Genomic DNA, 13,221 nt, shown 5'->3' on the forward strand with positions numbered 1-13,221 from the left:
TCCTATAGTATATTAACTTCCAAAGGATTTTAAAGAATACAGCACAACAGGGTAGTCACTTAAGGCGGAAAATTCGTCTTCACCAATGCTGAGCCTCCTGTTGGAATGGATTAATCATCAAAGTCGTTTATTCTGTCAAATTCTCCAAGGATGAAATCACACATCTTACCACTGGTGTGTGGAGCCGGCATTACCTTCATCTTACTGGCACAGATACAAACTGTGAGTAACTTCTATGCACTGCAAAGGAGGAAGTGCTGATACATTTAAAAGGGAGCTGCTTCTCCAGCAGCACCTGCCCAGAAGTTGCTGAAAAATTATACTCCATGCCTGTCTTTCAGTATTCTCTACTGATAGGTCAGCAGTTATTACAAAACTATCCTGATAAGAATCTGCTTGGAGCTTCTGGGATCATGTTAACCAAAATGGAACCACTGAGTCAGAGAAAAGCAAAGAGATGAATCAGAATAGCAAAAATCTCTTTCTTTTTCTGCCTGTTTATATCATATCCAACCTTCAGGGAAAAATATAATTCTTAACTCTTTGCAAGGTTTTCCTCATCACCCCAGAGTTTATTCCTTCCCTGTTCTCATCGTCTTGCTGTTCTCTGATCACTGCCACACTGTCATTGTTTCTAGTATTTACTGATATTTATCTTATGTTATTTGTATTTCCTTTATATGCATTTCTCTGATTGATTATTTAGCTCTTTTAGGGTAGTAACCATGACATAAATTTTTCTACGGCCTCTGCAGTATTGAGCACATAGTAGACATGTAATAAATTCTAGTCGGTTGACTGTTATATTAAATGGAAAGATATTGTTCTCAGGCTTTGGTAATGTACTTTTGTATTTAAAAAATAGTGTTTCACTTGAAAGTTATTGCTTCACTTATGAAGCATTTTCTTTTACTATCCTTATAATTTATTTATTTTTTATTTTTTTATTTTTTTGTTGTATGCGGGCCTCTCACTGTTGTGGCCTCCCCCGTTGCGGAGCACAGGCTCCGGATGCGCAGGCTCCGGATGCGCAGGCCCAGCGGCCATGGCTCACGGGCCCAGCCGCTCCGCGGCATATGGGATCCTCCCAGACCGGGGCACGAACCCGTATCCCCTGCATCGGCAGGCGGACTCTCAATCACTGCGCCACCAGGGAGGCCCCTATCCTTATAATTTAGAATAGAAATAGAATTTAAATTATTAATGTTTGGGATCAGAGAGAAACAAAATGCATGAATATTCACGTAGTGTGCTATGGTTTCCTATTACACCTTCACATGCATTATCCTTTCCCATCCAGGAGGAGCATCCCCAAATTCTAGTGGAGGCAGCAGACTCAGAAATGGTAAATAGCTTGTCTGTCATTACACAGTTAAGAAGTAGCTGGGCTGGGACTTGAGCCCATGACATTTAACTCCTTGTTCTATACTCTTTCCAGCACAGTACCTACTACCTAGAAACTGAGTTCTTGTCTTTGTCAGTAAAGCACTGTATGACCTTAAGTCATGAAACCTCACTAAAAAGCTCTTAACTCAACTATAAAATAAAATAAGTAGGGCCCCCAAATTTAGTCATCTAAAATGTCGGGTCATGTTATTATGTAGTCATTGGTCACAGCCATCCTGAGCAGCTTGCTATCTGGGACTTCTAAGGCCTGGCTTCTAGAAGTAAAGATCTCTGACTGCAATTTGGTGCCACCTGGTGGCAATTGTTCAGTCTGGCTCAAGAATCAAATGGGGATGATTATGGATGTGGTGGGTGCTAGAGCATCTAGAATAGGGGCAATAGTTCCAGGAGCCTCTGGGTTCGTTGATACCAATTTTTCTGCCTGGGGCAAAAAATATTAGTCCTGGAGAATAACCCTCAGGCCCCATGAGAAAATGAGAACTTTAGTGTACTTCCATTTTCAAACTGTGGCTGGATGGAGAATGGAAGTCATTCACCAATCAGATTATATCTGAATTTACGTAATCGTCAGGCACATTATTGCAAGATATAATTGTACTTTGCATCCTTGTGCTAAAAATCTAGTGAGATAATGTCTTTGAAAAGGGCTTTTGCAAAGTGTAAGACACTAAAAGAACACAAGGGATTATCAAAAATTGGTAATTCCTTTAGAGAAAATTGTCCAGTGTTAATTATAAATATGACAAAGTATGAATTGTTTTCATAAGTCCATGCCTTCTGCTGTTCTGCTCTGTCCTTGCCTGATTCTGTCTTCGAAAGAATTCTGAAAAATAAAGTAGACTGATCCCTAGTTCAAAAACTCTTCAATGATTCATACCTCCCAACAACCCGCGTTGCTTATTATTAAAATACACTCCTGATGCCTTACTTTGCTGTTTATGTAGCCCCCCGTTTTACATATCTTTCCTTATTTAGCCTCCATAGCAATTGTATTTTACAAATGAGACCCAGCTGTAAAGAGATGACTTATTAAAGATCATCCATTTATTAAATGTCAAGTTCGATCTTCTAACTCAAAGTCCACGAGCTCCAAATATGTTACTCTTTTCTACTGCTTCTTCCTTTGTCTGATATTCGTGGTTCTGTATGATCTTGCCCCAAACTAGTTTTCCAAGTTCATTTTCAGCACCTTCTAGTTTATTCTTCTGTATAGGTATGCCTTTTTCAAATTTGAAATACTCTACCAGCTGCCATCTGCAAAGCTTACATACTTACAAAAACCCAAGAGATGGTAATGTCTGAATCAGCATCACCATCATCCTAATCACCAATTAACTTGTGCTAATAGTAATTAAGGTGCCTCACACTATAAATGTACTATGTTAATTATGTGGTAGTTGGAATCACTATGTCTTTTTTTTTTTTTTTTTTTTTTTTTGCGGTATGCGGGCCTCTCACTGCTGTGGCCTCCCCCGTCGCGGAGCACAGGCTCCGGACGCGCAGGCTCCGGACGCACAGGCTCCGGACGCGCAGGCTCAGCGGCCATGGCTCACGGGCCCAGCCGCTCCGCGGCATATGGGATCCTCCCAGACCGGGGCACGAACCCGTATCCCCTGCATCGGCAGGCGGACTCTCAACCACTTGTGCCACCAGGGAGGCCCTCACTATGTCTTTTTGCTCGTCTTGTAAATGATACAAAAAAAAGAAAAATACACACTCATGCACACATACCACAGACACTTCGGTGCTAAATAAAACAAAAGTGTAACCATAAACAAATCAAGCTTTATTAGGGAGGCTGTATCATATAATATAATCTGAAGTCTAGATTCAGACAGGCTTGGGTTTGATTCCTCTCTTGGCTAGCTAGCTATCTAGATATCTATCTATTTATTTCTTTATTTATTTTTATTTATTTATTTTTCTTTCTTTCTTTCTTTCTTTCTTCTTTCTTTCTTTCCTTCCTTCCTTCCTTTCCTTCCTTCCTTCCTTCCTTCCTTCCTTTCTGCGGTATGCGGGCCTCCCACTGCTGTGGCCTGTCCGGAGCACAGGCTCTGGATGAGCAGGCTCAGCAGCCATGGCTCATGGGCCCAGCGGCTCCATGGCATGTGGGATCTTCCCGGACCGGGGCACGAACCCGTGTTCCCTGCATTGGAGGCGGACTCTCAACCACTGTGCCACCAGGGAAGCCCTTGGCCATTTATTAACTTGTCACCTTGAACATATTACTTAATCTCCCTGAACCTCAGTGTTGTCTTACGTAAATGGAGATGATTATAATTGCAGAACCTTTATCATAAAATATTGGGGAAGAGTAATTTTAGATAATACATATAGAGCACTACCACAATTTCTAGTAAGAAGTAAAACTCATTGTATGTTAGTTGTTATTATTGTTGTTGTTATTATTATCTTTAGCAATGTTGTCACCATTATTAGTCTTTACTCTCTTCATTTTGCCTGATTGTCTAGGTAGGATTAAAGCCAACTGGAGTGAATAATATAATTAGTAGACCGATAAGTGTCTCCATAGCAGCAGTCCTTTGTGATTAATATTTTATGATGGATTCCATTTTCAAATTAAATTTAACGGCCTTGATAGGTATGCAGAGGCCAATACTGAAATAGTGAGTTATTTCATTGGATAATTTTCTGTTAGAGATAATGGGTGTCAAGTTTAAGTGATTTTGTTTGACTTCACAGGGAGCCACAGCCATCCTTAATATACAAAGAAAACTTTTCCCAATGTATGAGTCACATTTACATTATGCAGAGCATACATTTATTGGAAAGATGTACTAAGGTCCTCCAGTAACCTGGCCATGGTCAGTGATTGTAAGTTGAACTAACGAGCATCTAGGGATGAAAACAAATGGTTGGAAAGTCAACTTATTATCCACGTCACTCTGCTGGTGTTCTAAGGAGCTGTCCTGCATGCCTCCCGTTCTGTGTCACCCTTGCTTCATCAGTGTCCTTTTTCAAGATTCACTTTTCCATGTGTTACACATTTCACAAGAATTACCTCTCAAGTTTCCCATAAATGAATGTTGAAATATGATGAATTCCCTTTTTATCCAAAAGTTTAATCATAAGTTTACAGAGTTTTCTTCTTCAGTCTTATTTATGATTAATTTTATCTATGATTAATTTACTATTAATTTATCACTATTAATTACTCGTAAGAGCAGCATTCAGTATATTGTGCAGGTACCCCCAGTATATTTTTGTTAAAACCTTAGAGCTGCAGATCAAGCTAAGTCATTTCATGAAAAGTGTCTGCCATGTACCCTAACTGGCAAAGAACATCTCACTGCCATGCCAGTCAGCCAGATCACTCTTATTTTCTGTAAGGAGAAAGTCTGACTTTGTTTTCCAGTTCAAATAAACATGTTAATTCATGCCCCCAAAACAATCTTCTCTCTTCTGAATTCAGATCTTTAAATAGATACATAGAGAAAGCATAGAACCTTACCAAGAGTTGTGTCCCCTGGAAGGAATAAGCCACAGTCCACTTCATATTTCATATGTGCAGTATTTCAGCCTTCCTTTAACAGAGAGTGCATCCTAGAACCTTCCCTTTGTTTTGGCACCCTGGGGGGTTATAACACATTGCTGTGAAGCACTCTAAAAGTGGACTGTGCCTTTCATTTGTAAAGCCAGAAAAGGACTTCTGTGAATGGAAGGTCAAAGGAGAGAAACTAGTGAAAAGTACACTGATGAGAACCCTAGAAAATGATTCCCTTGAACCACGCATGCAGGCAAAATCCTGGAACATCTTCAGGTGCTTCCAGCAGTTCACATACCCCAGTTAAAAGACAACTGCCGCAAGGCACAGAGCATGATACAAACTTGACATTCAATAAGTAGGTATGGAATGACTGGATTTTACCACGATCTATTTAGCCTTCTATATTGTATAATTCCACCAAAAAAAAGAGGTTTATTGTATTTTTCTTATAGCATTTCTCTGTAATGACTATACATTATATTTTAATATCAAAAAACTTCTTTTAAAAGTCATATACATCTGCTGATGAACCTAGTGGCAGGGCAGGAATAAAGACGCAGACATAGAGAATGGACTTGAGGACACGGGGTGGGGAGAAGGGGAAGCTAGGGCGAAGTGAGAGTGGCATGGACATATATACACTACCAAATGTAAAGTAGGTAGCTAGTGGGAACCAACAGCATAGCACAGGGAGATCAGCTCCGTGCTTTGTGACGAGGGGTGGGATAGGGAGCATGGGAGGGAGGCTCAAGAGGGAGGGGATATGGGGATATATGTATGCATACGGCTGATTCACCGTGTTGTACAACAGAAACTAACACAGCATTGTGAAGCAATTGTTCTCCAATAACGATATATTAAAAAAAGAAAGAAAAATAGGGAAAAGTATAAAATACTGCTCTGAATTCTCAAGGCTGTCATTTATAGTTTTCTTCCATTCACCCTCTGTGTTTATTAGGCTCTGGTAGTTTTTCACTCTGTATATCCTTTTCAAAAAATAAAATGTAGGGGCTTCCCTGGTGGCGCAGTGGTTGAGAGTCCGCCTGCCGATGCAGGGGACACGGGTTCGTGCCCCGATCCCGGAGGATCCCACATGCCGCGGAGCGGCTGGGCCCGCGGGCCATGGCCGCGGAGCCTGTGTGTCCGGAGCCTGTGCTCCGCAACGGGAGAGGCCGCAGCGGTGGGAGGCCCGCGTACAGAAAAAAAAAAAAAAAAAAAAAAAAAAAAAAAATGTAAAATAGGCACAATATTTTTTTTGTCCCTACCTCCCCCAGGCCTTTTATTCATGAATATTGCATTCTCAATTAGAGGGTTACTCAAATAATTTTACCCCCAAAAAATATATCTGGAACACAGATATAGTTAACCTTTGTAAATCTCTTGTTGCCATCTCACATGAAATTCAGCATAGCTGGTGTGAGAATATTCTTTTTCATCAGAATCCTCTTGTTTGTACCATCTGTTATGGTAGCCAACTTACCACATATGGGTATTGAGCAGCTGAGATGTGGCTGGTCTGAATTGAGATACAATATAAGTATAAAATACACACCAGATTTCAAAGATTTAATATGACTTTCTTATCTTTGTATATTTGTCTGTAGATAGATAGCTATAAATGTATTTAATATAAATTTAATAGACATATAGTATAGAATTAATGAGATTATATGTTTCATTAAATTTTGCACAATATATACATGTATATTTTATACTATATAAATTGTATGAGATAATATTATGGTATCTCATTAAAATTTATATAAAATTATGTTAATCTGACAATGTTTTAGATATACTGGGTTAAATAAAATATATTATTAAAAATAATTTTACCTGTTTGTTTTTAGTATTTGAGTACAGCTACTACAAAATTTAAAATTACACATAAGGCTAGCAATATATTTCTATAGATGTTTCCACACTTTTGCAATACAAAGGCCTAATGTTTATCCCTGTCCCTTTGAAGTTTCCCTTTTTTTTCCCTCTGCTTGCAAAAAATTTTTAATTCCTGTCTATCAAAATATTTTCTAGACTAGGTCCAGATCCCTGTTTTATTGGAACATGGTAAATTCTTTGGATCTTTATTCCTATTAACTTATTTTTAATTGTTTCATTTTCTTCCTTAGATACAACTAGATTCTTGGATATAATTTCTTTCTCTACCTTTCTAATGCATTATCTAAAAATCTCTTTGCCTTGTTTTTCTAACACAGAAATTTTTAAGTTTGCATTTGCATAACTAATTGAATTGCCTGCAGTGTCAACTATTGTCTAGCTTCCAAGAAATCTTATTTTTCTTTTATAGTTGTTTCCTTAAAATTATTCCTTTCAGTCTTATCCAGACACTTTTGCATATCAACGGGTATTTCCTTATGGCTTTTTTTCCTCTGTCCCATATTTCCTTGTCTTCCTATCTTTTATTATTGATATAATTTATTTTCTGAAAAAAATTTGCATATTGCAAATCATTTTTAAAAGTATATGCTTCCTCTAAATCAGAAAGATGTACCCTTTCCCTACTTTTTAGTAAATTTTTCTGGGCTGTTTAAATTTACTCATTCTTGAATGAGAAGAGAGAATTAGAAATACCAGAACTGGTATTTCCCAGGAGACTAAGGCGATTGCTTTCTGTCAACTAGTAAATTTTTTAGGGAAAGTGGGTACTATTCACAATTGTATCAGTACTGCAGGCATAAATTGGGATGCATGGTCACCCTACCTTAACGTCATCGTCATGCTCTGTCACTTAAACAATGGTCCAATATCCTTTTCAGATCTATAGCAGGAAGGTAGGAGACACAGCTCAGAAGCTCAGAACCCAGTTTTTATGATTTATCAGGGTTTTGTGTATTTTATATGCTGCACTAAGAAGGCTTCTCCTTGTCCCACAGATGAGACCTCCCTCTCTAAGCTCTTACCTCCAAAGGATGCAGTGCCCTAAGCAAATCTCTTCTATTTATTCTTTCCATGTATCATCTCTCCAAGTAGCTTTCTTTCCAGTTTTAATTAATTTTAGGGAAAGGAGTAGTTGAGTCTATGAATAGACATATGTTCTTATGAATAGAGGTGGGAAACAGTATCCTGATCATTTCAAAAAATGGAGACATAGTATCCCAAGATACTATGGAAGCAGATTACAGGAAAGAGAGAAGTAGTTACTTATTTTTTAATTATATAGATTTCTTCCATTTTCTGCTTGTCTAGCCATCAATTGCTTTGTTCAGTGTGATTTCAGTGGCCTTTTAGCTGGGGAAATTCCATCAATTTCTGGCAGTCAGCTGGTTCTGGCTCTTGGATGATTCAAGGATGCTGTGATTTTTTCATCTTCCAGTTCTTGCATGGGTATTTTAATAAAAATTGGAGAGGCTACATCATGATTACCAGTGACGTTAGATTTTAATTTTTATTGTTGGCTTCTATGTAGTACTTAGCATCCTGTAACATTGAAATCTTCCCGCTTCTCCCTATCTGGAGAGGAGAAAGCTGTGGGGAGCCTGATGTTCATAGTCCAGATTTATAGTGATAAAGAGGAAAATTAGGTTTTGTAATGTGTAAAGAAGTGATTCAGCAAAGAACAGCTAATCCCCAAAATCTTCTGGGCTACTCAGCCCTGGCAAGGAGCACTCTCTTGGTACCTTCACAGACAGGTCCCAACAGTAAATAACCAGGAGATGCTCTGCTTGTTTGTATAAGGATCTACTTTATACAAGTACTGGTCAAGGTGATGAGGGTCAGAAACATTAAGATGGGATTCCTAGTCATAAATGAGTTTATAGTATAATAAGATGAACAGAATATCACATTGTAAGCATTCAGTAAATAAATGATTTAGGTGATAAGTGCAGCAAGGACCTAAGGGAAAAGGCTGCCCACTGTGGGCTACTGTAAAGCATCATGATGGAAAGAATATGTGAATTAAGATCTGGCAGGACAGGAGTCCTCAGATAAGCTAGGAGAGGACATTAGAGGGGAACTGTGAGTGAACACTAGGGTAGGAATGTGTGTAGGACATTCAGAGGACAGTATGCAGAAGAGTTTGGAAAAGTAGACAGGGGTTATATAAAGTAATGGCGATAGACAAATTTGGTCGCATGAGTGAATGGTGATAATAAGTTGACTCAGTTTGTAGGGCCTCTAAATGCCAGACTAATGTGACGATAATATATCTCCAGAAATGTTGAATCATCCTCAAAATGATCCTTAATGATAGCGTTTAGATTTTAAAATGTTCACTGTACAAGTTTCTTTGTTTGAGATTTTGGTTGACTTTTTGCTTTTTCTAAAAGAAGCATCAAATGAAACAGTGTAATACAGGGGCTCCTAGGATGCCATTCAGTTCTTGATTTATGACACTTCTGACACGAAAGCTTTTTTTCAAAGTTACAAATACTTGTTTAATTTCTGTTTAAAGAATCAAGTAATTTTGACCTGTTCTCTCAGCTAAAGGTTTTGAAAATTTTGTCAACTATCAATAAATCAACACCAACTATTTAATGAATGAATAAATCAATAACCATCATTACCTAGTACTTTGCTCAGGTTATAAACTAATTAGACACTTACCTCATTGCCACTGTGGCTTTTAGTTGAAAAGAGGATAGAGAGATAGAAACAAATAATCACCACTCAACAAATCAGTGCTTTAATACAAGTACCTGCCATGTGCCATGGAAGCACAAAGGAGGGAGTGACTGAAGTTGTCTAGAGATTTGTAGAGAAAAATTGCAGAGCAATCGCTATTCCAGGATCATGAAGGACAAGTGGAAATTCAACAGCAGGCAGAGGAAGGAAGCTATACTAGATAGAAGAAATGCCAAGTTAAAAAGCAAGGAATCCAGAAACATCATGGTATGTTTAAAAAAATCAAGCATAAACCATAATAGAAAAGAATATGAAAAAGAATGTATGTGTGTGTAACTGAATCACTTTGCTGTACAGAAGAAATTAACACAACATTGTAAATCAACTATACTTCAATAAAATTTTTAAAAATAAAATTTAAAACAAATCAAGCAGTTCTGTGTGGCTGAAGATTCATGGGGAAATGTCATGAGAGATGAGATCGGAAAGGCAATTTTGGGGCAAACTGTGAAGAGCTCAAACCACTCCTTGAACAAGTATGTAAATAAGTTTTTACATGGTTTTCATAATAAATTACAATAATACTCATATTAAGAAGAGATCATAAATTTATAGAAAATATAAGTTATAGGTTCTGGATTGGCTAAATATTTAGAGTCTCTACTGGAATTTATAGAACCTAGAGACTTTTTTTTTTTTTTTTTTTTTTTTTTTTTTGATGATAGGAAAAAGGCTGAAGAAGCAGTCTTCTTGTTTTCCCCCACTGTTGGGACCAGAACAGTGACAATCTTAAAACATACCATCTAAGGAACTTTAGTCCTTAAGTCTCGGTCTTCACTGGTGCGGTAAAATTCTAAGACTTACATTTTGCTAATGATTTTGGTGTTTTTGATCAGATACATTTCTACATCCTTGACCCCAGACAATTCTCTTTTATCATAACTGAATTATCTGTATAAAACGAAATGCCAGGGTCTGAAGCAAACAATGCATCCAGTCAGCATACATTGGTTCTATATATTTTGAGAAACACTTGAGTACACAAAGAAAGCGTGCAATGTTAAAGAGATGATGTGAACAATACTGTGGCTTGTCTAATGGAGAATCCAGTGTCCTTTCAGGAAACTGAAGATACTCAAAAGTTGCTCCCCAATTTCTATTAACAACCCTCGAAAAGTGAACATTTTCATTTGATACACATATACAAATTTAAAATAAGTGCACAGTTCAGAATGGCCTACCATTTTCAGATTGCTTATGTGCCAGAAAATATACAGTCAATAAAAAAATACCAGAGAGGTGGGGACAAAAGGCTCTCTGGAGCTGTACAGCAAAAATGAATATCACTTCAATAGGTAGCGTTCTCTGGAGAAAGTGGTGTCCTTAGAAACCAGTAGCACTGAAAGATAGCAGGTCACAAATCTGGTGATGGGGGATAAGATGTATAATAAGGCCCGTTTTCCCTGGCATCATATTCAAGGACAAAAGGAGGAAAGTCGTCTGTTCTGGTGAGATGGCAGAAAACAGCTGGTGGAGGCTGTCCACATGGTGGATTTTGTCCTTCAGTCCTGAGACAGAAAAGGTGGTAAAAAACCATGTTGATACCTTTGAACGAAATGTCGGATGAACAAAATAAACAGCCTTCAAATTCCTCTTGTACTTGACATCAACAACATCGTAGAGTTTCTTCAGGAAGTCAGAGTCCAGGTGACTGTATTCGCTGGTCAGTGTGTGAAAATACACTAATATGTATTCCTTCACAGCGATGTGATCCATTACATGGATAAAATATAAGAGAGCCTTGTCCATATCTATTAATGTTACAGGAATGTTTCTTCCAACTACCACCATTACCGTGTGACCACAGTTATCAACACCTGTTTGGTATAAGGCTTTTAGAGAAGCAATATCAGATAGATCCTCAGATCTTGCTTGACACAACCAGCGATTATAATTTCTTTGATGCTGCTTCTGCAGGGCTGCCTCTGATAACTGTCCTTGAAGGATCAGTCTTCTTTGCTTATCAATATCTCCTTCCATTCGAGTAAAAGCACGAGAGCCAATGAAAGAGAGACCAACTCCCAAGCCTTCATCCTCCTCTTCTTGGTTGTCCTCCGGGGCACCAGGCTTTTCACTTATTCTTATCTGCCGTTTGGGTACCACAGGCTCCCCTTCTGCATTGCCAATATCTGCAGGTAGGTATGGCAATGAGCAACTCTCCTCCTTTAACGACCTTGGGAAGTACAGAGGTAGCAGCTTTTGGTAAGTAGCCTCTTCAAGTTCAGAGACAGCAAATACTACTTTTTCAATAGTCTCTCTGTGAATTTCGAGGAATCTCCTTACCGTGCGAAGTGCTATGTGTGTTGCATCTTCTAAAGGGTAACCTCGTTTTGTAGAATTGATGACACAGAATCCAACAGAAGACATGGACTGCTCTTTTGCCAGCTGAAGTACGTTTCTGTAGCAGCTGTATAGGGAACTCTCAGCAGCTGTGCGATAGCGGCTCTTGTACTTAGGTCCCACTGTGTGAATGATGAACCGGGCAGCTAGATTAAATCCTTTTGTCAATTTTGCTTCACCTGTCCGGCAACTACATGTGGAAAACAGATTCAAGTAAAGAATGGTTGTAGGAGACCAACTGGGAGGGAGGCAATGGCTGTAGTCCAGGCAGGGGATGACGCAGCACAGGCTAGGCTCTAAGTTTCTGGAGGTCCTCTTTCAAATCAGGCCCTGCAAGCATGAAGATACTTTCTGACACAGGATTCTTATCAGTAAGACTTTCATTGCTGGTATTCACAATAGCTGTACAGTTCAGTAATGCTACATCTCCTTTCCAGAGAACCACTTTTCCATTGATATCCTTATTGTAAAGAAAAGGTGATCTAATAGTCTCTTCCTGATATGTTTCAGCTGCAGTATCAGAAGTAGGTAATTGTTCTTCACAAGAATTGCCCCAGCTTGGTAGTGTATCCACATCCACAAACTGGGAAGGTGCACCCAAGGGATCCATGGAATGGGAACTTCAGCCTGTCTTTTCCCAAATTCCTCAGCAATTCAATATTCACTGTAGACTTTAGAGCATTCCGGAGGTCCCATCTGGGAGGTAGGCATGGCAGGTCAAGTTCCTCATGGAAAGCGGCCGAGCGGCATCCCTGGACAAGCCTTGCCAGGAGCTCGGCGGGCAAAGCAACCCAAGTCGCAGGAGGCTGGAAAGACCAGCCGCAGGAGCCCTGGCAGGCGAAACACCGCCTTCCGCTCTCGGCCGGCGCTCACCAATCCAGAACCTAGAGACTTTTGATTTCCAATGGTTTCAAGAGCCTAGACATTAATGTTGTATCACTCAGAATAGGCTGCATTAAGCTGCAATAACAAAGGATTCCAAAATAGTGTCTTAAACAAGTGATGCTACATATTCATCAAAAGTATGCTCAAGGATTGCCCCATCATATCTTTAGTTCATGACCCCAGCTGACAGAACTGCTCTCTGGAACAACGTGGCAGAGGGAAAAGAGATCGTGCTCAAGCACAGGCTGCTTTTTAAAGCTTCCAGCAAGAAGTGACACACATCACTTCTGCACACCTTTCACTGGCCAAATCAAGCTCCCTGGACAGCCGGTCAATGAGGCAGGGAGGTCCACTGTTCTCCTAGAGAGAGTCAGGAAGTACACGAGCTACCACGTGTCCAGTCTACATCACCAAACCACCCCCAAAATCCATCTCAA

The 13,221-nt window shown here is 39.2% G+C and overlaps 2 protein-coding genes across 2 annotated transcripts in view; one reads left to right on the forward strand and one right to left on the reverse strand.

Annotated features, from left to right (window-relative positions):
- The window catches only part of ZFPM2 (zinc finger protein, FOG family member 2), a 384,049-nt gene that overhangs the window by 299,192 nt on the left and 71,636 nt on the right, over nucleotides 1–13,221 (forward strand). The gene's annotated exons all lie outside the window — the stretch shown is intronic.
- Nucleotides 10,559–12,641, reverse strand: LOC132500807 (ganglioside-induced differentiation-associated protein 2-like). The gene is given in 3 exon segments (XM_060116090.1): nucleotides 10,559–10,999; nucleotides 11,002–12,090; nucleotides 12,194–12,641. Coding segments are annotated over 3 exon segments (1,491 nt in total). The 5' UTR covers nucleotides 12,510–12,641; the 3' UTR covers nucleotides 10,559–10,913.

Source organism: Mesoplodon densirostris, chromosome 13, assembly GCF_025265405.1.
Source record: "Mesoplodon densirostris isolate mMesDen1 chromosome 13, mMesDen1 primary haplotype, whole genome shotgun sequence".
Lineage (NCBI taxonomy): Eukaryota > Metazoa > Chordata > Mammalia > Artiodactyla > Ziphiidae > Mesoplodon > Mesoplodon densirostris.